The sequence below is a fragment of the Thalia democratica genome, chromosome 6 (assembly GCF_965202585.1).
Source record: "Thalia democratica chromosome 6, ktThaDemo2.hap1.1, whole genome shotgun sequence".
NCBI lineage: Eukaryota > Metazoa > Chordata > Thaliacea > Salpida > Salpidae > Thalia > Thalia democratica.
The window spans coordinates 13,433,558-13,454,563 of record NC_139170.1 but is presented as its reverse complement, the minus strand read 5'-3'; the positions used below and the strand labels follow the sequence as shown (position 1 = coordinate 13,454,563).

General features: G+C 26.1%; 1 protein-coding gene across 1 annotated transcript; it reads right to left on the bottom strand.

The window, feature by feature from the left end:
- Window positions 1-4,118: 4,118 nt before the first annotated feature.
- On the bottom strand, window positions 4,119-15,108 carry LOC145837883 (cleavage stimulation factor subunit 1-like). The gene is made up of 8 exons (XM_082945366.1): window positions 14,906-15,108; window positions 10,952-11,038; window positions 10,393-10,527; window positions 9,797-9,958; window positions 9,234-9,360; window positions 8,341-8,516; window positions 7,399-7,602; window positions 4,119-4,872 (listed from the first exon to the last, which is right to left on the bottom strand). The coding sequence occupies exons 1-8, from the start codon at window positions 15,077-15,079 to the stop codon at window positions 4,636-4,638; spliced, it is 1,302 nt and encodes a 433-aa protein (XP_082801492.1). The 5' UTR covers window positions 15,080-15,108; the 3' UTR covers window positions 4,119-4,635.
- Window positions 15,109-21,006: the final 5,898 nt, after the last annotated feature.

Sequence of the window (21,006 nt, the reverse complement as noted above, 5' to 3'; positions counted from 1 at the left end):
GTTATGAAATTTTTGCTTAACATTAATTATAGAGAAATTTAAAGCTGTAGGGGCATTTTATCGATCAAAACAAGTAGATTTAAGCTCTTAATTGTGATAGAACACAAAATGACTGTTGAAATTATTCGCTTAAAAGATTATGACTTACTGTATACATTTATAACACTTTTTATTACTAAAAAATCACTAGACATATTTTATAAAGTTTTGTTAATTTCTAAAACACAAAAAGTTTTAGTATAAAGAGTTGAAATTTTGTTTAACTTTACTTGCAGGTAGTTGATTACTATCTTGAAAAGGGAAGTACATGCAGTTCAGCTGGAAAAAATGACATTAAAGTGTTCAACATTTTTATTTATATTGTTTGCTTACTGTGTTTGTTTTAAGTTTTAGAACAATTAAAACATGTTTAAAAACAACTATTTTAACAACTAACAATTAACTTTAAAATTTTTACAAAAAAACATTTTTTAAACCTGCTTGAATTTATGTTATATTTATAAAATCAATAAAGTGCAAAATTAAATTATGTATCATTTTTTTTAATATAAATAACTATATATTTAACTTTTTAGTAATATACTTTGGTTTAAGTTGTTTTTGTGTACAAGTTATTAATCTTATAAGATGAAAATAATCTAATAGGTATACGATCTATACTTGAACAACTGTTTTGTACGACATCAATTTCATGTAGGAGATATGACAATATTCTTCTTCTATCATGTTGTTTTATAAACTTTTATAAACAATAATAGTTTTTATGTTATAAACCTAACAAATGTATGTTACTTGTTTATAAAAAACGTTTGAAATTTTTTTTCACAAAATTAAAATGAAGTCTACAAGCTTTACTACCAAACACTTGAATTTTCATATATTTTTCAAGAAAAACTTTTTAATGAACTATAAAGAATTTAAGCTTGATTTCATTAAACACCTTTTTTTTTGCAAATTTTATCTTATTAATTTAAAAATGTATATACAGCATATAGTTGTTTTAAATATCACTCTAATTTTTACGGTTTCAAAACTATTTTTAGTAGCGACACACTTAAAAAGGGTCTAATACTTATAATATAAAATATATGTAATTGTATGTTTTGTCGAAAATTCTATACTGATTTTAAATTATCTAACAAAAGACATTTATAAAACTTTATTTGATTTTATTAGATTACAGCATAAAGTAATTACTTCATGAAGTTTAAAAGCAATGTTTACACTGCAAAGAAAAACTACTAGTGTTTATCAAACAAACTAAATAAAAAGTTCAAGTATTTCTTTTTTGCTTTTATTCTTTAATAAATATTTTTTACCTAGAAACTTCAAGGGTAGGCAGATATTCATCATTACTTGGCTTACTTAAAAACAAAAATAAGAGGATCAACGTTTTTATGAGCTATTTAAACATTTACATGAACGCATTTGCCAACAAAATATTTTTAAATTAATTTATTAAACTTTCAGCAAGGCCTTATTATTATTTATACATTATTATATTTATCAGTTTCATTGACTAGTACAATATTAAATTTGGTTATTTTTTGCAGGCATTTAAATATTTTTGGTGAGAAAAATACAAAATATGTTTTCTGAAGTTTAAACCTGAAACAATATATTGTTTTCATATAAAAACGATTTTTTTTTCTGTTCGAGTAGGTACATACGAGACTTTCAAAGTTTAGTATAGAAGATGTATCCTTATTTCGTTCCTAACAAGTAAAATAGAAACTATTTCAAAAATTATTAAGTGCTAATACGTTTTATGAGTTATTGTAAAAATCTGAGAAGTCAAAAGCTAAAACAAATCAACCTTTTAGACAAGTTCTTGTCCGTTTTCATTAAAAAAAAATTATCAACTGTTAAAAACAGGAATTATTCTTTTTTATATATCAGTTCCATATAATAATCTATTTTCCATATAATAAACTATTTGCAAAAAAAAACCAGGGTAATAGTAATTACTTTTTGTTTATAAAGTAAAAAACCTAGTCTTACAAAGTTGTTTATTACCGTTTAAATAAATATTAGCTATTTTTTAAGACTTTTAAACTGTTAATAATATATTTTTATACTTAGTTTTATTAAAAGTATACGTAGATTAGCAAACTTTTAAATGTTAATATCTATTATATCACTTTTTGTTCACCTTAAGTTTGTAATTATGATAGAGAGTGTTTTAATATCGTTTTCTAACATTTTAAATACTTCACAATTCTAATACAATATTATGATAATACGTGTCATTAGCAAGAACTCTGAACATAAGTCTGTATTTAAACACCACTACTGTTAATACTTGGTACTAAACACCTGAAAAGAAGATTCAAGAAAAATATTTGTACATAAAAATGTAGCATTTATTACTACTAAACTCTCGTTGATTAAGACACAAGGTATTTTTTTAAATTTTACAAAATAAAGACTTGATAAGAAAAAATCAGAAACAAAACGCTCACTCAAAAAAAAAATGGTTCATTAAGTGATATTTGTATTGCTTTGATAATAAACAAACTTAAAATATAACACTGCTCCTATATCTAAAATAAATATATCTATGTGAACGCTATATATTTTAACAATAATTAAGTGCAACTTGCTCAAGTGCTTTTGAATTTTAAACCAATTTTAGTGTTAAAAACGTTAAAACCAGTGCTGTAAAGTGTTAAAAACGTTTTTTATTTGTTCTCAATTAAAAGTTTAATTAATTTTTAGTACAAACCAAAAAATACTACAAATGACTTAAGTTTTTACTAACATTAAATTTAACTTATTAAGAAACATGAAACACAGTTTATTTTATAACAAATTAGCAGGATAAGTTAAATTTTTATTACTATTTATTTATAACACATATAATAGTTAGGTAATATAGCTATAAAAGATACTTAGCAAAACTTAAAGTTTTACTCAAAACGTCGGTAACTAATTTAACAATGTTTAAACGTATTTATAACCTATTAATTTGAAAAACATAACTTATTTAAACATGTTAACTCAATTACCTGTCAATACTGTTTAGATATTTAAGTTAAATAGTCTTACTTCTAATAATACTTGATTTTATTTTAATTATTGACATTTATTTCAATACTTTTGAAAATATGGAGTGATGATATATAAAAGGACTTATTTAAGACAATTTACTTTAAAATATGTTGGAAGTTTTGATGTCCCTTACTGATGTGAAAATATATTAAATTACTAAAAAAAATTTGTTAAATTTAGGTTAGTTAATAAAAATTATTTAGTAACTACAGCAATAACAAAACTATTTAATTTTAAACTACGACTTCGTATTTTATGCCACTTTTAAAATTCAAAAGATGCAAAGACATAACATTTATATAATTTATACTAAAAATAATCAGTAGACATTAAGCCTAATTTTTCTGTAAGAACGTATGTAATTTTTCATAATGGTCAAGTATGGTTTTATGAAAACATGAAAATAACACAGCATAGCCTTATACTAATTAAGACCTTGAAGTTAATGGGCTAGTATACTTAATAGTCAGTCTGATTTGCATATTTGCTGATTTAGCAAAATACTTGTTATTTTTTATTTTAATTGTTAAAACTTAATTTTTTGATTTACCTTTAATATATTTGATAAGTTGAATTATGGTCAGCCTTAAGGGTATATATAAAACCAAAAATTCTTTTAAATACTGACTCAGCAAATACGCAAATCAGACTGACCTTTAAGTATTCCTTCCAAATTTATGAATTCTGTAGAAATAACATGCAAAAAATAATGCTAGGCCTTGTCTAGTATTTTTAATTTTTGCAAAACATAAGTACATGATACAAAACACTTAATCAAGATCCTACTAAAGTACGATTTTTTTAACATCACACTAGGTAAGCCTCATTGTTTTTCAAAATTAATTTAATTAGTAAATAAACAAAATACAAGTGGATAATCAAAGCATATTTCATCTTGGATTTTGTTATAGTCTACACTTGCCTATGGCAAATTGAAAGTTAATAGTTGTAATGTTTTTTATAACTAAAAAAAGTTTAAAATCAGTCAAAATAAGATTATGCTAAAATTTCATTAGTTGTTGACATACTTAAATTTAAAAAATAGTGAAATTCTGTAAACGGCGATAGTGTAACAATTTATTTTCAAAATTTTGATATTTCTAAAATTATAAAAAACAACTAATTTAAAACGTGTAAAGAAGCTAATAATTTTATAAATTAATAGTTAAATAATTTTCAAAAGTTTTTACAGTATTTTTCCAAAACTTAAGAAAACTCGAGGAATTTTTTAACGAAAACTTTCTATTTAAGAAATTTAAGGAATCATGACAACTTAATAAAAAAAAAAGCAAATGTTACGAAAATACCAAGGTAAAATATATATTTGTTAGTTTTGACAAACCAAGCTGATAATGCGCCAATAGTATTTGCTTACGAGCTCAAAAAATATCAAAGTTCTCTAAGTTAACAAATTGTATTAAAATAACGTAGTTAAATTAAAAAAATTTTAACTCTTTATATTAAAAAAATCATCATAATCAAAAAACTTTAGTATAGAAACACAACAAAAATACTAAAAACGTGAGAGCATTGAAAACAAACACCGAAAATCAACAACCAAACTCGACATTCTCCAATCGAGCTTCAATCGCATCCGGGCCTCTTGAACCAGAACCTGGCGCGGTGGTCCTCGCTGCACGTGATGAAGGCGGCGCTGGTGGGCGAGTGGGCGATCCTCCTGGCGGGCGCCTGGTGGCCCAGCGACAGCAGCTGCTGCCTCTCCCCGCTCCTGGCGCACCAGCAGCACAGCGTCATCGTCTCCTCGTTGGGGAACATGACCAGGTCCTCGTTGTGGTTGAACACGGCCTGCGTGCGGTGGATCTGTTCGGTTTGTTTTGTCAGCTGGTAACAACTTGGGGGAAAAAAAAGAATAAGTTGTTTGGGCGTGGTCGTAAAATAAAGTTAAATAGTTCAACGATTTTCTAATAATTTATTATGTTTAGTTACTCTTTCTAATGTAGAACTGCAACTAAGTGATTAATCAACTTTTCTGTCTACAAAATGTAAAAAACCTTAATACATAGCTTTTGAAATTTAACAATATGAAAACACATTTCTTACTTTGAAAAAGTACAACACCGAGGAGCCTTACGTTTTTGTATGACGAATTTCAAACCCATCAGTTTCACACTGGCGCGTTTTTGACTTTAGATTAAACTTGAACTTGTATTCACTCCCAACTTGGCTATAAGCCCTCGAATGTACCGCATAATCATTAACATGTAAACCCCAAATGGTTTGTATCGTTTATCAACCCCACAAGGTAGCAATTTGACGAACACACTATATTTATGCATCCAAACAAATTTAAGTACTTTGCCACCAAAGCATCAACTTGACAAAAATAAACTTTTCTTAGTCATTTTGTCAGTTTCAATTTGAGTAATAAACAGTTGTTTATAAAAATCTAAATAAAAAGAATCCCTCAATCTATAACACTTTGAAATATAAATATATACATATCAACAGCGTAGCATTAGGTTTTCTGTACTTTTTTTTCAGGTTTTCTGAATTTCTTCCAGGCTTTGAAATTACAAGTTTTTTGTCAATTCTTGTAAAAAATTTAACTTAAGGTAATAACTAGTCTTAGACAGAATTGAAATATTTAAAACATAATTTAATGCTACTTACTTATAATAACTACAATTTATGTGCTCTTGTTGCAGAAGATGATAAGTGCTCTCAGTCTCTGTGTTCACTACCAACAAACGCTGATGCAGCATTAATTGTGGGGGCTTCTTCCCCCAATATACAGAACGAAAAAATAAAGATATTTTGAGAGGGCATTATTATGCCACATTAATTAGTGGAAGATCATCAGACACGTGGTATATTGCTACTTGTGAATGTTAAAATAATGATGGGACTTACATGCTGACCCACCTCATGAGAGTTCGAGATGGAAATAATTTAAAGTGAAAACACCCACCTAAACGTGATTTGCTGAACTTGCATATAGATCCTAACTTGATTGTAAAATTGAAGGGGAATGTAATGTTTCTAATGAAACATCTATTACTTTTCACTGAGAAACCATATCCAAATATATTTTTTAGTAGAACAGATGTCTTTTACAGAAAGTTAAATGATAGTTTCTTTAAACCTTTAAGAGTATTATGTTTACCTAATTATTTCAAACATATAGTCCATTAGATTTTATTAACCATGTGACAGCTTTTTTATACTTATATTTTTTTAAGTATCAGTCATCTTGCAATAATGTTAGGTGTTAATACGAAATGATACAGTACAATGTTCGTTTTATTTTGCAATGTTCTTTATTTCTTTGTAAAAGTCTCTAATTTGCAATCATTAACTTAATGTTCAATGCTATATAACATTATCTTGCCTATAATAAATAATAACTTTTTAATATATCTTTAATTTGTTTTTGATAAGTTAATTGAATAACTATTTAAGGGTTTTTTAAACACTTAAAACTAAATGAACTATGATTTTAAATATTCTGCTATTATACATACCACATCAACAAATTTTTAAAAGTAAGAAGTATACCTAAAAAATTTTGTTTTAAAATAATTATTTTTTAATTAAATAACTAACAAGCTATGCTTTTTTTTTTTTAAAGGACCATTTTACAGACAAAATTTGCATATTTAGGGTGATTATGACGTCATTATGCATCAAAAGCAGTAAATATGTCTTTAAATCTATGTCAATAAGTATAAGCTTTTATTTAAAATATAAATTATAAGTCTAGGACATGTATAAGTAATTTAATTACTATGTAAGTCAAAAAATCAAAAAATATGTGATTTTTGGGGTTGAAATTAGTTTTTTTAGGCGGCATACTTTTTTTTAGATTCTTCCTTAATGAAGCAAAACATCCAAATCATATGGACTAATATGAATTTTACAATATGACTAAAAATATGTGCTGTACTCCCTACCCTTACAATTAGCTGCAATTTACTTTTCAAACTCGTTTTGTATAAACAAAACTAATTTTGAAAATTAAATTTATAAACAGTAAAACTTTTAAAACAATACTTTGATTTATAAAATTTTAAAAACAGAATTATTAGCAAAATAATCATAGTAAAAACATTATCTTTTCAACATTTTCTTTTTTTAAATTATATTTCTATACGCATAAAAAAAAAAAACAGAAATAACTAGCTTTTGTGATTCGATGAAAACCATCTTACAAGTATATATGTACTTGTTAAACATTTAATACTTATTAAGTCATAATTTAAAATATGTTTAATACAAGTCATATTTATTAATGCATTAACCGATTTTAAATTATAATCAACTTGTGAACCACAGAATTGCATGCAGATAAACTTAAATCACAAAAAAATTGTGAATATTTAAACAAACCTGTCTGTTGCCGGAAAGGTCGGCGCCCGTGTACACTTGAACGGGGTTGCTGGGCATGGACAAGTCCCACAGCTTGCATATGCTGTCCTTGCCACTACTGAGCACGTACTTTCCGTTCCTGCTGAACAGCACGCTCGACACGTGCTGGCTGTTGTGCGCCGACTTGTAAGTGTGCACGTTGCGACCGCTCCTGCCGTCCCATAACTGCGGCAGGTTAGATTAAAATTCAAATTTGTAAAACTTTAAATCAAATAGTTGAATTGTCCAGTTTACAGAGTTTATGTTAATCTTAGTTTTTAATTAAGTTTTAATTCATTTTTTAGTTTATTTATAAGCGAACCGAAACACTCATAATAATAATGTATATTTTATCCAATAAGTATTATTATTATAACAAACACTGTCAATGCTATTATCATACATAAAAAAAAACATTAAAATTCATTGACTAATAGTAATTAAGTTTTTTATTAACATTAACATAATTAATGCACTATAAATTTTTGACTAAAATCAATACTTTAAGTAGTTGTTGACAATTTTTTCTTTCACAGTTAATTTTACACATAATTAAAGAATTAAAGTGATGGCAAAAACTTTTGACAAAAACGATGTATTTTTACATAAAGTATTATGTAGGTTATAAAATTCTATATAAAAGCTCATCATTCTTTCAAGCCCGTGCATTCGTATTTCATGATTCAAATAAATTTTCATAAGTTTAAAAGTTAGTGTTAATTTAAGTTTTATTTTATTTTTTTCAAAAATTATCAATAAATTATAAAAAGTATATCGTTATATTTCATGACAAACCACCTAATCATCCATCTAACAATAAGCTCTAGTAGACTGGGACCCATAACTACTTTTATTCAAACTCATTTGAACACAACTTTGTATAAAATTAAAAAAAAACATTATTATTACAAACATAGGAAAAACCTTTATATCTCCATCTTGACTGCCGGAGCAGAACAAGTTTCCGCGTGGTGAGTAGGAAATCGTGTTGATGGGTCCCTTGTGGTGGTCGGTGGCACAGGGGCTGACGAAACAAGCTTGTGTTGCCATGTCGTACACGCGCAACACTGGTGCGTACGTTCCAACCAGCAAGAAGTCACCTGTGATGCATTTTAATTGGATAATAAATAGGCATATCTAAGTAAAATTCTTTTTTAGTTGGTTTTAAAAGAAATTTAAGATAAACAGTATTGTCATATCTGCTAAATAGATATTTTATTTGTATCTAATATAAATTAAGATCAAAAAACTTTAGATATGTACTGAGTTTCAAAAATCTAATTGTTTAGAAAAAGGTTAAAACTTAATTAACTGAGATTAGATAAGTAATGTAAAAAAAATTTTTGAAATTGTAATTTATAGCAAATTTTAAATTTTTCAAATGTTTTTATATTAGAATTGTTTTTAATATTATTTGACGACTACTAGCATAATTACAAACAGAATTTAAAAATCCATCTAAAACAAATTGTTGATGGTTGTACACGGTGATGGGAAATATTAAAAAATATATATATCGTACCTCCTCCCTTCTTATGACCTTAAATGTCATTACAAATAAAAAAAATCTAGTGGTTTATAATAAATGATTTAAAAACAATTATTGCTGCTTGCAACTTGAAATTAAAGCTGAAAAACATAAAGAAAACATCAAAGTTGATTGCTGTTTTTTCATCAGCAAATTCATTAATTACTGTCCATGCAACTAACATGTACATTGTACAAGTTTTTTTGCATCTTCATAGAAAAAAGAATAGTATTTATAAAAGTACTTTAATAAATTTTTTGAAATATCATTGAAAATACTTTATACAAACCCGTAGGATGAACGGCGACAGATCTAACTTTAGCAACTTCATTTATGGTAGCAATTGACCTTTTCACTGTGCTTTTTGAATAATCAAAAACTTTCACAGTGTAATCACGTGACCCAGAAATTACTATCTGTTAGTGAGATGATATAATAAAATTAGTTTATATTTTGAAAAAAAATACTTTTTAACTTAATTTATGAAAAGTGGAACTGTATAAAATACTTATATATTATAAGCTTAAGTTGTAATATTGTATGGTTTTGTATACAAGACTTTGTACAAATACATTAGTATAACAAACACAATTTTATAAACAGTTGATGACAGTACTTGCGATAAATTGTAATAAAATTCACTTAGAGTGAAATGATAATAACATATTTTGGTTGAATTAAGTTTATAGCCTGTAAGCTACTTTAGTGAACGAAAAGTAAAACCTAATACAAAAGTATTCAACTTACTTAAAAACATTAATTAAATAATTACAATTCACATATTAATAACTAATTCAATAAAAGTGAATATTAAAAAAGCATCAATCACTTAAAAACAAATAAAATAAAAACCTGCTGAAAAGGGTGAAAGTCGAGGCAGGTGACTTCGTCCGAGTGGTCGTACAATGTTCTGATGACCGGATGGTCGCCCAGCTGCTCAGTGGTCTGCATTGTTGCCTGCATTGCAGCGAGTTCGGTGGGAGACGTGTTCTTTGCGAGCATCCTTTCGACGTCCTAATAAATAATACTTGTCCTTTCATCATTTAGTAAACACTTTAAAATTTAGTATTATTCAAAAGTAGTAGCAAATTTCTAATTTAGAACAAAAATAAACTTAACAATAACTTTTAGAATACTTTTGTTCAAGACATTTTGATTTGAAGGGTAACTTTAAAAAAAAAGTTGTTTGTCACAATAAAAGGTAATTAAAATTTTTTGTTTAACCAAATCAGTACTAATTTGAAAACCTTCAAAAGCAAATGGAACATAGCTTCTTTTTAATACTTAGTTTTGCTTGTGAATCTTTAACAATGGAAAATATGTGTAAAAATAATAGGACTTGAACAATGAGATAAAACTAGTTGTATTATTATTTCTATATAGATCATACATGCGCATGATGATTATTATAAACTTATTCTAAAGTTTCATACGGTGTTTAAACTAACCAGTATCTTTATGGAGTAATCAACAGAACCAGTGGCAATGTAAAGACCGTTTTTTGAGAAGACTGCAGCTCTGCAAGGTCCCTTGTGCGATGTCACGTAGCAAGTTTCATATGTTGAGGCTTGTGGCGATTTTATCTGTATAAAGTTTTTTGACTTATAATATTTGAAAAACTTAGTTAAAGTTTACATAAGGTTGAAAATAAAAACGTTGGTAGATCTTTCTAAAATTACAAAAAAAACAACACATTAAAATTAATAAAACATGTTTGGTGCTACTTAATTGTGAAAAAGATTGAAATTTAAAAGTAACTTTACGAATTAGTTACGTATACACACGATCTTATAAAGATAAAAGCAATATTTAAAAAAAAACAGATTTATTATTTTAACTGGTTTTAAATAAAATAAAAAAATAAATTCAAAAGTAATCAAAGTATTAATATCTTTACAAACAAAAAAATTTAAACATTTAGAAATAAAACTTGATACCATATCATTGTTTAATACAAAAAGCGTCAATAGTATGGATAAAAATTGTTATAAAATTATTATTTTAAACCTCTTTTTCATTAGGATCAAATTCTAGATCAAGTCCCGAGCAAGTTTCTTGGTTTATCAGAGCTTTGGCTCTGTGATCTTGATCAACCTATTAATGCTTGTGTTAAATGTTTTAAAAATTGTATATTTAATTCCCGCTAACTTCATTTTTTAATAAAAAAATATTTTCAATAAAATAAAGACTTTTTTTATTTTAGATCACTGAGTATAATAATAAATACAAAATCTTAACTTCAATTAAAGATGCCTTATATAAACACAAAAACAAAATCTAAAGCATTTCTTAATAAAAGAGACTCAATATTTATTGACCACCTAAATCAGAGGGCCATTGAAGCAGTTGCTCCACCTAAAAAAGTTTAAAGAAAAACAACCTGCTTTAAATGTTTCAACTTTGTTTTTTAAGATGCCTTCATATAAGACTTTATAATTCATAATATGACTATTTTGCTGAAACATCGAGCGCATTTTCTATAAAAACTTACACATTTCAGTGTTATCGAAATATTTTATGCTTGAAAAGGTCGCAATCTCTTGCCACCAAAACCGGTCGCGAATAAAATATAAAATTTGCATAAATCTATTTATATAAGCTCTTTACATCCCAGTAAATTGAGCATTCTTTTTTAGTGAAGGCAAATAACTATGCAAAATATTATTCAAAATTTTTAATAAATTTTTTTTAGTACTAGTGAAAACTTAAATTAAATCAATTATAAAATCCTTTAAGCTGTTTTAATTTAGATACTTTAAAATGAGTTAATTTTTATAAATTTAAAAATGAAAAAATTCAATTAATATAACTCGTCAAATAACCAATGTGCAATACTTCATGAGTTTTTGCAAAGTGCTGCTGTTGGTCTCCAATAAAAAGTTAGTTAAAAATATTAAAACTGAACATTTGCTTAAAAGAGTGGCACTCTGTTAAATACTTTTTGTATGTAATTGTAAATTTTTACTAGATAAGATCAGGAAAACTGATAGTTTGAAAACTCAAAAAAAAAAAATCTCAAACTTGTGGCATATTAATAACACATTTTTCAATATGTTTTCATACTGAGTTTGCATTGAAAACTTGAAACATCCTAATTTAATCAAAAGAACAAATCTTATTAGTTTGTAAAACAATAAAATACTTCACAAAAAATGTTTACAATTTTTACTTTGTTTAAGTTTTTTTATTTAGGTAGCTGTCACATCAAAGTTATGTTTTTAAGTTTATCAAAAACTATAAAACTTAATTATAAATAAACTATGTTGATAAAATTATAAGGCAGAAGCTCATGTTAAAATAACATAGTTTTTAAATGTTGTAACATATTCTTTTAAAGTTTTTTGAAATGAGGAACCACCATTTAGTTTTAAATGTGCACTAAATTACAAAAATAAAAAGTTCTAATTCAAGTTTGAATATAAAAAACTGGAGTTTTAATTTAGTAAATATTGAGCTAAAATTCAATTTTTTGGTAGGTTTAATTGCATAGTCAATTTTTTACTAATTAGATAAGTTTTAATATTAAGGTTGTAAGTTTATATGTGCAAATAGAAAAACTCTCATGGATTTTTAAATTAAAAAAGTAGCTATAGTTATTCAAAAAGGGTTATGTTTTGGAATGAATAATTTTATTTTATATAGTAGCTTTAATTTTTATTATATAAATGAAGTACTTTTAATACGATCTTTAAATAGCTCCAGATAACAGTTTTAGATTAAGGAGTTTTTTAACTGAGCAATTTTCCCTAACCCATTACAACTATTAGGTATACATAAATACTTCCAGTTGAAATCTATTCTATTTCTTGCATTAGGAAAACCCTTGTCACTAATATTTAATTCCCAACATTTTCCATTATAAGTCACATATCGAGTAGTATCTATAAATAAGCCTTTTAAATCATTTTCTCTTTAAATACGTAATTTTTAACAGCATGTTTAATTTACTAATGTTTTTAAAACTATTTTTTATTTTTTTTTTCAAAGTATTTTTTGGTATGCAGACCCAATAAATTAAATTTAAAAGAGTTTCTTTAATTTTTTATTTAATCTATAAAAAATCAATTTAACAAAGTTTGAAGTACTTGCTAGATAGTTTTTGTAATTGTTATACAGTTAATTTCTCAGATAGTATTTATACAAAAGTATGAATGCAATTTTATATTCACAATGAAATTTAAAATCAGTACAAATGATATCTTTGTTTAGATAATTTTCCAGCTAGAGACCTTAATTTCTAAACAAAATTTTTAAACAGAACTTGAGTGAAAAACTAATTTTATGATTAAAAACAATGTATTTTGTGTTCTTTAGATTAGTTATAAAAAAAAAATTATGAGAAAAAATATAATTATAGTTATCTATATTCTTATAAATCTATTAAAAGATTAGAAAAAACAAAAAGCTTTGAAATAGCAAAAGAACAATAGTTTTTATGATGTTTTTAGTTTTAGATTGCTGTTTTAATGTGATACATAATGAAATTTCTAACTAATTTAAAGAGTTTTAAATCGACAACCAGTTGCTTTTTATAAAAATAAAATAAAAATTTTAATTATAAAATGTTTCAAAAAGGTTTCTTACAACTTCACATGGACTCGATTAAGGGCATAGGGAGGTAAATATTTTTTGAGTAAATTTAGCATAGGTTCTTATATTAAAGCAAAAGTATAAAGTATAAGTCACATTACATAGAATACAAAGTTTAAATTAGTTTATGAGATACATACGTTTTTAAAAAAAAATTTCCATACAAACTTATGGACTACAATTTGTTCATTGTCAATTTTATCAGCAATTAAAAAATTCACTAAAAAGATATGTTTTCCTTCATTTTTTGAGACCTCAAGTTTTCAGTAAAGGTTCCTTTTATAATTTAAAAGACTTTGACTGTAGCAATTTTGAAAATATTAAAAAATAAAATTTTTGTTAAAAAAAAAAAAACAGGTTTTTTATATTAAAAAAATTCATGCACACATTGATTTTAAAATTAGTAACAGACTATTGTGAAAATTTGTAGAAGGTTGGTTAGAAAATGAAGGAAATGATATATTTTTAGTGAAATAGTCTTTTTTTTGTGTTTTTGGTTTGCGCCTTTCATAAGGATGCTATTGAGCACACCAACTTTGATTGCTTATATCTAAAAAGTTACTTTGAATTTCTCCAAGTGGTTGAAAATGTTTTGAGCTTAAATAAAACTCACAAAATAAGATCAACTTGTAAAAAGCAAGGTGGACTCCCTAACCTCTTAATTACTTTAGGAACAAAATTGGATTTTTTAGTTGATCTTTTTGTTTAATTTATACTACAAGCCAGGTGCACGACAATTTAAATTTAGACAATTCAAGTTCTTAAAAAAATTAATGGGCCTCAAATCAGAAAGTAAGATACTTATGAACCAAATAAAAAATATGTATATAGGTCTAATTTATACCTACAGACCATTTTTTTTCTTTTTGAAAAACTATTTTAAATGTTTTTGGAGATATATCTAAGCTTATTTAAAAGTATAGTATTTTTTTGTAATTTTAAGAAATCTCTTTAGTTTATATTTTGGTAACACAGTTTTATTAAATAGATCTACAACCACTTTTTTTTATATACATATTTTTTATATACATAACTGTTTGAGATATAGTTGTGTAATACTTTTAAGAATTTGAATTGTTGGAATTTGAATTGTCCAAATTTGAATTGTCATGTAACCCTACAAGCCATACAAAACTAATTATTGCTTAATCTTAAGTTTTAGATTTTAATTAAACTTGTCATTTTGATAACGAAACATGATTATGAGGATGAAAATTTACAAACTTAAAACAGTCAAGAATTTTGTAACATATCATTTTATAAGTTCAAAAAGTATTTTCAAGAATATAAAAAAAAACAAGTTATTATTAGTTTTTTAAATACTTTTTGGTTAAACAAAAACAGTTTATAGAACTAAAGTTTTAAGTTTACCTTTCCAATTTCATTTTTGTAAACCTCAAAAAGTTTGCTTGATGGCTGATATAGTCTGTCTGGTTTCACTTGATTTATCAAGTTTTGAGCAATTTGACCGTAACCATCATTTTGTAACTGACTTATGATTTGACTATACATATAGTTTCTCGTCTTCATATTTTGATCAGCCATTTTGACTTTTTGTTATGTTTAGACAAGTACTTACGCTAAATATTTATTTAATTATAGTTGATATAATACAAGGTATTTTTATACAAAAGGCTTCTAAAAAATAATCATTACCTAAATCAGTAGCAATTTAAACGAAAGAAAAAAAAAATCAATCAGTAGCACATAACAGTTTAAATACAAACAAAGTTTTAAAATATTGTGAATTCAAACTACTGTATTTTGTTTTTTATTTAATGTAAATTGAAAAGATAAAGTAAATAATTAATAATATTAAAATTTACAGGTAGTCTAGCTTTTAAAATACACAGTAATAATAGCATTGTACAAGTTATTATTTTTGGTTGATTTTGAGTAGAATTTTTTTTAATTCGTTTAAGCTTTAAATGTGCTTAAATCTTGGTGTTATATGTACTGATTTTTAAACAAAAACTCAAAAAAAACTATATATGTTGAGTTTTACAGACATGAATAACATACATTTTACTTTAAAAATGCTAAATCAGCCAATCTTAAATTTTTTAAAAAGCCTTATTTACAACAAAAACACTGATACCATCACTTTTTAAATTAAGAAAAATTGAGGCTACATAAATAAATTCTTATTTAGAAAGAAATTTAAAATTTAATAATCTACTATTGGTTGGTTTAAACTAGATTTCATGTTATCAAAACTGGTCTTTTCCTTTATTGATTCAAGTACTTCTAAAGTTATGTAAGTTAAAAAACAACCTGTGTTTTTTGGGTTTTTCAGTTAAAAAACTACTCAAAATTCATCATATTTTTTGTCAAACTACTGTAAAGTGTTTGTTGAAACTATTATAGTTGTTTGAAAACCTGAAATTTTAAACCTTTTTTTTATAATTCTTTTTCAAAATAAGTGCTTGGAAAAAACCTTTAAAAAAATGTTTTTGTGAAAATAGTTCTATCAAATTTAATTTTAGGTTGTTTTTTTATTGCTATACCCTGGAAATAAAAGGACTAATGAGATTTTATGAATTTTAGGACCCTCAATATACTTTTAAATAGCCCTAAATGCACTTTGAAAAGAGCACTAAATGATTTATTTAATTGGAAAGGTTACTAATCTTTGAGGTAAAAAGTTTTAACTGAGTGACCAAAAACTAGCCTAGGTTAACCTGAGTTTACATGAGCAAATTGAAAAAACCAAGTAATAAAGAAAAAATAATAATAAAGTTTATTAGTCTATCTAAAATAATTTAATATAACAGAAAACAACAAAATTAATTAATTTAAAAAGTTATAAAAAATATTAAGTAAAAGAACTAGCCTAAAGTATAATAAAAATATTCTAGCTGGCTTTAGTCATCCAAAACAAAAAATGAAATATACAGGGTGGCCACTTGTTTTTGATAAATTTCTTCCAGGATTTTAAAAGTACACGCTTTTAGGTCTATTTCCAGTTGAAATCTAAGTTGAAGGTAAACAATATGTTAAAAAGTAGTATAACATTGAAAATATTCTGTAAGCCTACGTAAACATTTTTTTTTAATTTTCAAAAAATCAATGGATTATAAAATTATTCATTTTATGATAGAATTTTTATGAATCAAAATTTTACTACTTAATTATTATGTAAAACTTCTTTAAAATTCCAGTTTTATTTAGGTCTTTTTTTAATTTCTCAAATTCCATGTTTTTTTAGTCTAAAATGCAAAATTCCAGGTTTTTCCAGGATTCGAGGTTTAGTGGCCACCCTGAATAAACTTTTGCCAACCAATTTTTTTATTAGAAATTAAAATACAAACAGTCAACAACATGATCAATGGATTGGTGTGGAAAAATACTTTTTGGTCATTGAGTTACAAACTATTTGCTTGTAAACACTGTTTTAAGCTATTTCAACTTGGAAAATACAAAGAAAAATTTCAAGATTTCTTTACATAAATTAACAAAGTTAAAAAAAAAATTATAAAAGAGTAAGTATTTTTTAACTCATTACTGCCAATATTGACCTTGTATACTGTAGTACACCATGAGCAACAGACTATTTTCTTTTTTAGATTTTTATTTTTAATATCATTTTAGTTCAGATTTTTCTTGTTACCCTTTCTAAATTTTGTCTGAAACTTTGTCTAGAATTGTTATAATATTTAACAGCAAAAAATATAAGCATGCTCAAAACATTTAGTCCAAGGACCTGGTGTACAAAAAAAAACTTTTGGTTATTGAGTCATATACTATGGATACAGTTTAACACAGGGTTTCCCATAGTTTTTTGCAAATGGCCCCCCTTTAAAGAGTTTGAAAAAGCAATGGCCCCCTTCAACATATAGGTTACTCATAAACTATACACATAACACCTTTTTTTTTGCTCTTCATCTGCAACTCAAGAATATCTAGTGTAAGTTTCAAGTTATGGCCTCATGGCCTCCCCTCTTCCCCTTTGCTGCTCATGGCCCCATGAGTATTTGTCATGGCCCCCTAGGGGGCCACTTGGCCCACTTAGAGAAACCCTGGTTTAACATCTTGTCCAGGACAAATCATGAGGTTTAAAGATCTTAAGTGAGCAAACACAAAAAAAAAATACATCAAAGAACTCAGTAATAGACAGAAAAGAAAAAAAAGTTTAACGTTACTACAAACAATAAATGAGTTAATTTAGCAAATTGCTTTAATTTTTGTTTTATTAATTTTGATCAAATGTACAAACCATCTTAAAACTACAAATTCTGATTCAAGCTTTACTGAGACATGAGGCGAATATCTTTATAAACTTTAGGCTTTTTTTCTTATTTTGTGTTCTAGACTAATGATTTTTATAAATATTTTTATAGCATTATCACAATTTAGATACTTGTAATTATAATCTTTGTTGAGCTCAATTTTAAACTTCACATATAGTAAATTTAAAATTTTGTGAGTCTATGGATTTAAAACTCAAATTAGGTAAAATTAGTATAAAACAATTTGGATTTTTTTACGTTGATACTTTGTATAAAAAATATTATTTTAACTTTAAGTCCTAAAAGTACTAGATATATATTTTAAAAAACCTTATATATAAAAGAATAAACTTAAATATAAACTATGACATTAAACGTAAAGTTTTAATTTTTTTTCTTAATTTATTAAACGACAAAAAAGCGCTAAAAAAGCTGGGTCCAACTGTAATGTAACGGTGATTCTCCTAACATTTGCTGAGTAAGCAAAATAGATTAAAAACTATTTCTTTATTTAATTTATCCCCTTATCCACCTTACTCAAACATATCAAAATTTTATCAAAAAGTAATTTCTTAATAACTAAAAATAAAAAATTGTGAAACTTTTTTTTTGCTGTTTCAGAAAGTTTTAGGGGAAGTACCGTTACATTACAACAAGACTCCAAAAAGTTTGATCTAAGAATTAAAGCGTAAAAAAACCATTCAGTTGTTGATTCATATTCCACGGTAAAGTTTGATGTATTTTCCAAGTAAATACTTTAAATTATATTACTTATTAAAGTGGTGGCTTCTAAACGCTTCGTAATCTTTGGAAGTTATGTTATAAATTGAAATTTACTTTTTCACTTATTTCAATGAAATCCAATGCTAAAGTAATTTAGTGGTCTCTTGGTGATAGAACTCTGACCTTACTACTATGTTATTTTAGAATTACACTGACGAGCAAAAAGCAGTGTTACTTTTGATAAATCTCAAAATTTAAATAAAAAGTCTAAAAGCTTAATTAATAACAATTTAAAGTGGAACTTTTGTTTTTTTTTTCCGGAAGAATAAAATCTGTGAGATTTTTTTGCACAAGTATACTCTAAATAAACTACTTTACAACAATCATAAACGTCAAAATTTTGTTTTATATACAGGAAAAAATCTTAACTGAACTTTTTAAAACTTAGTCTTAATTATACTATCGTTGAATTAAATTAACTTAACAAGGGTAGAAAAGAAGCCTGTATGTTTAAGTGTAAGAAGTCGTAGCATTTAATATTTTCAAAAAATCAAAAAATGTCAACTATTTTTAAAAAAGCAGTAAATTCAACTTTTAGTATAAAATAAAAATTGTATAAAAGTATATAAACGACTATCAATTTTTGGTTTTAACAGAGACAATTTATCTAGTAAAGCTTTAAGGGGGAAACAAATTAATTAAGTTCATAAGTTTAAAAACTTATGTATGTAACTTATAGCTCATTTAATTTATATAATTAATTCATTTTAATTTATAACAATTATTTTTTAATATGAGCTGTAAAGTAAACTTCGTCGCCCTGAGTTAGTGTCAGCTCCCTCGTCGAAAGGCGAGGCGCTAAATCATTTGCAAACGACCTTTGGAGGTTCGGGCCAATTAAAGACTGTAAGAGCAGCTATTCACTGCAATTCATCTCACTGCCTTTGATCCGTTGAAGTCGGGAGCCCGAGTGGGGACAAGCCCCCGCCCCGACAGGCTTCGCCGCAGCGCACAGGCCGATGGATCCGGCCGGTTAGCCCGTCGGTGGTGCCAGGGAGCCGAAATACAAGCCCGACTCCGGCTGCTGCGTAGTGCACTCACTCTCCATGTTGATTCAATATTGGGAGCGTGTCATCCACTCTCGAGTGTAACCCAATCTTGTTGTCAGTTGCTATGTCTAGAGTGAGTTAAAAATGAATGACTAAATTAAAACGTCAGAATTTTAAGAGACAGTTTACAAGTTAAGTATTAAAAACAAAAGAAAACTTTTACTGCTAAACTTAAAACCATCTAAAGTCTCAACTACATGACAACATTTTAAACTATAACTTTGTTCAACTGTTTACTTTGTTTTCAATTTGCTTAACATACCAAAAAATAGTGGTAGATATCTATCTTTACTAAGTTGAAATAGAGTCATATATCAGTCGAAATAGAGTCATATCAGAATTCGATAACGGAAAGGTTTTTTCGTACACAAGGTCCTTAGACCAGACTTTTTGAGCACTTTTTTGTCATTTAATAAAGAATACATACATAAATAAAGAATTAAATTTAAAAAACTAATTTAGAACCTAAAACAAGCATGTTATGTTTTCTTAATTTTTATATAACACTTAAAAACTATTAATTAAACTTAACTTCCTAAAAAAAATAAATCTTAAACAGTTAAAATAGTTGGTTAGAATAACTATTAGTACAAATTACTTTATATACATGAAACCAGAATATTGAATCGATATATACATTTCCTCATGAATTTCAAGCTTGTTGATTTTTGTTATAAATAATTATTATCGATTGTTAAAACAGCAAATACTATTAAAGTAAATAAGTGTTAAAAGAATTAAAATTTTTAATGACAAAGAGAACAAGAGTTTCAAATTAATGAAGTAAATAAATTTTTGTTAACTTTAGTCGTATTAAAGAATGTTTTACTATCACAAATTTAAATTTATTATCATATATTTTTCTTTTTTTGAAGTTAAAAATTCTGAAAAAGTAATACGTAAAAACGACAAATAAGCTTTACAACCTTTGTATGACTGATAAAAAAAACATAATGATTTCTTTAAGTATCTTGTTACGTTTTTTTTTTTACACCAATTAAAAAAGTTAACATTTTTTTATCTATAAAGAATTTATAGATAAGCGAACGGATCTGTATTCACAAGCTTCACTTTTTGATGAAGCGTAATTTTTGCACGAATGGTCACTTTAGCACAGCGTCACTTTTGCACGAAGTATCAGTTTTGCACACAATAACTTTTGCACGGTATCACTTTACACGTTTTCATTTTAAACCTAATCATAACTTTAAACCTAATCCTAACCCTAATTTAGACCTTTACTCTAATCCTTACCCTTAATCAAACCTAACTATAACCCTGACTTCAAACCAATCTCTGACCCTTAGTCTGGCCCTAACCTCGTGCAAAAGTGACGCCGTGAAAAAATGAAGCTTCGAGCAAAATTTATGCATTAAAAAATCAACACTTGTGCAAAAGTGACTTTTTTTCT

Bases quoted from the DNA above. Each gene is read 5' to 3' on its own strand.
- LOC145837883 (XM_082945366.1), bottom strand. From the start codon at position 15,079: ATGGCTGATCAAAATATGAAGACGAGAAACTATATGTATAGTCAAATC. The intron at 10,528-10,951 runs GTTTAAAATAAT...AACTTTATACAG, and splicing joins TTGATCCTAATGAAAAAGAG to ATAAAATCGCCACAAGCCTC. The intron at 7,603-8,340 runs GTTTTTCCTATG...AACCTGCCGCAG, and splicing joins GTCAAGATGGAGATATAAAG to TTATGGGACGGCAGGAGCGG.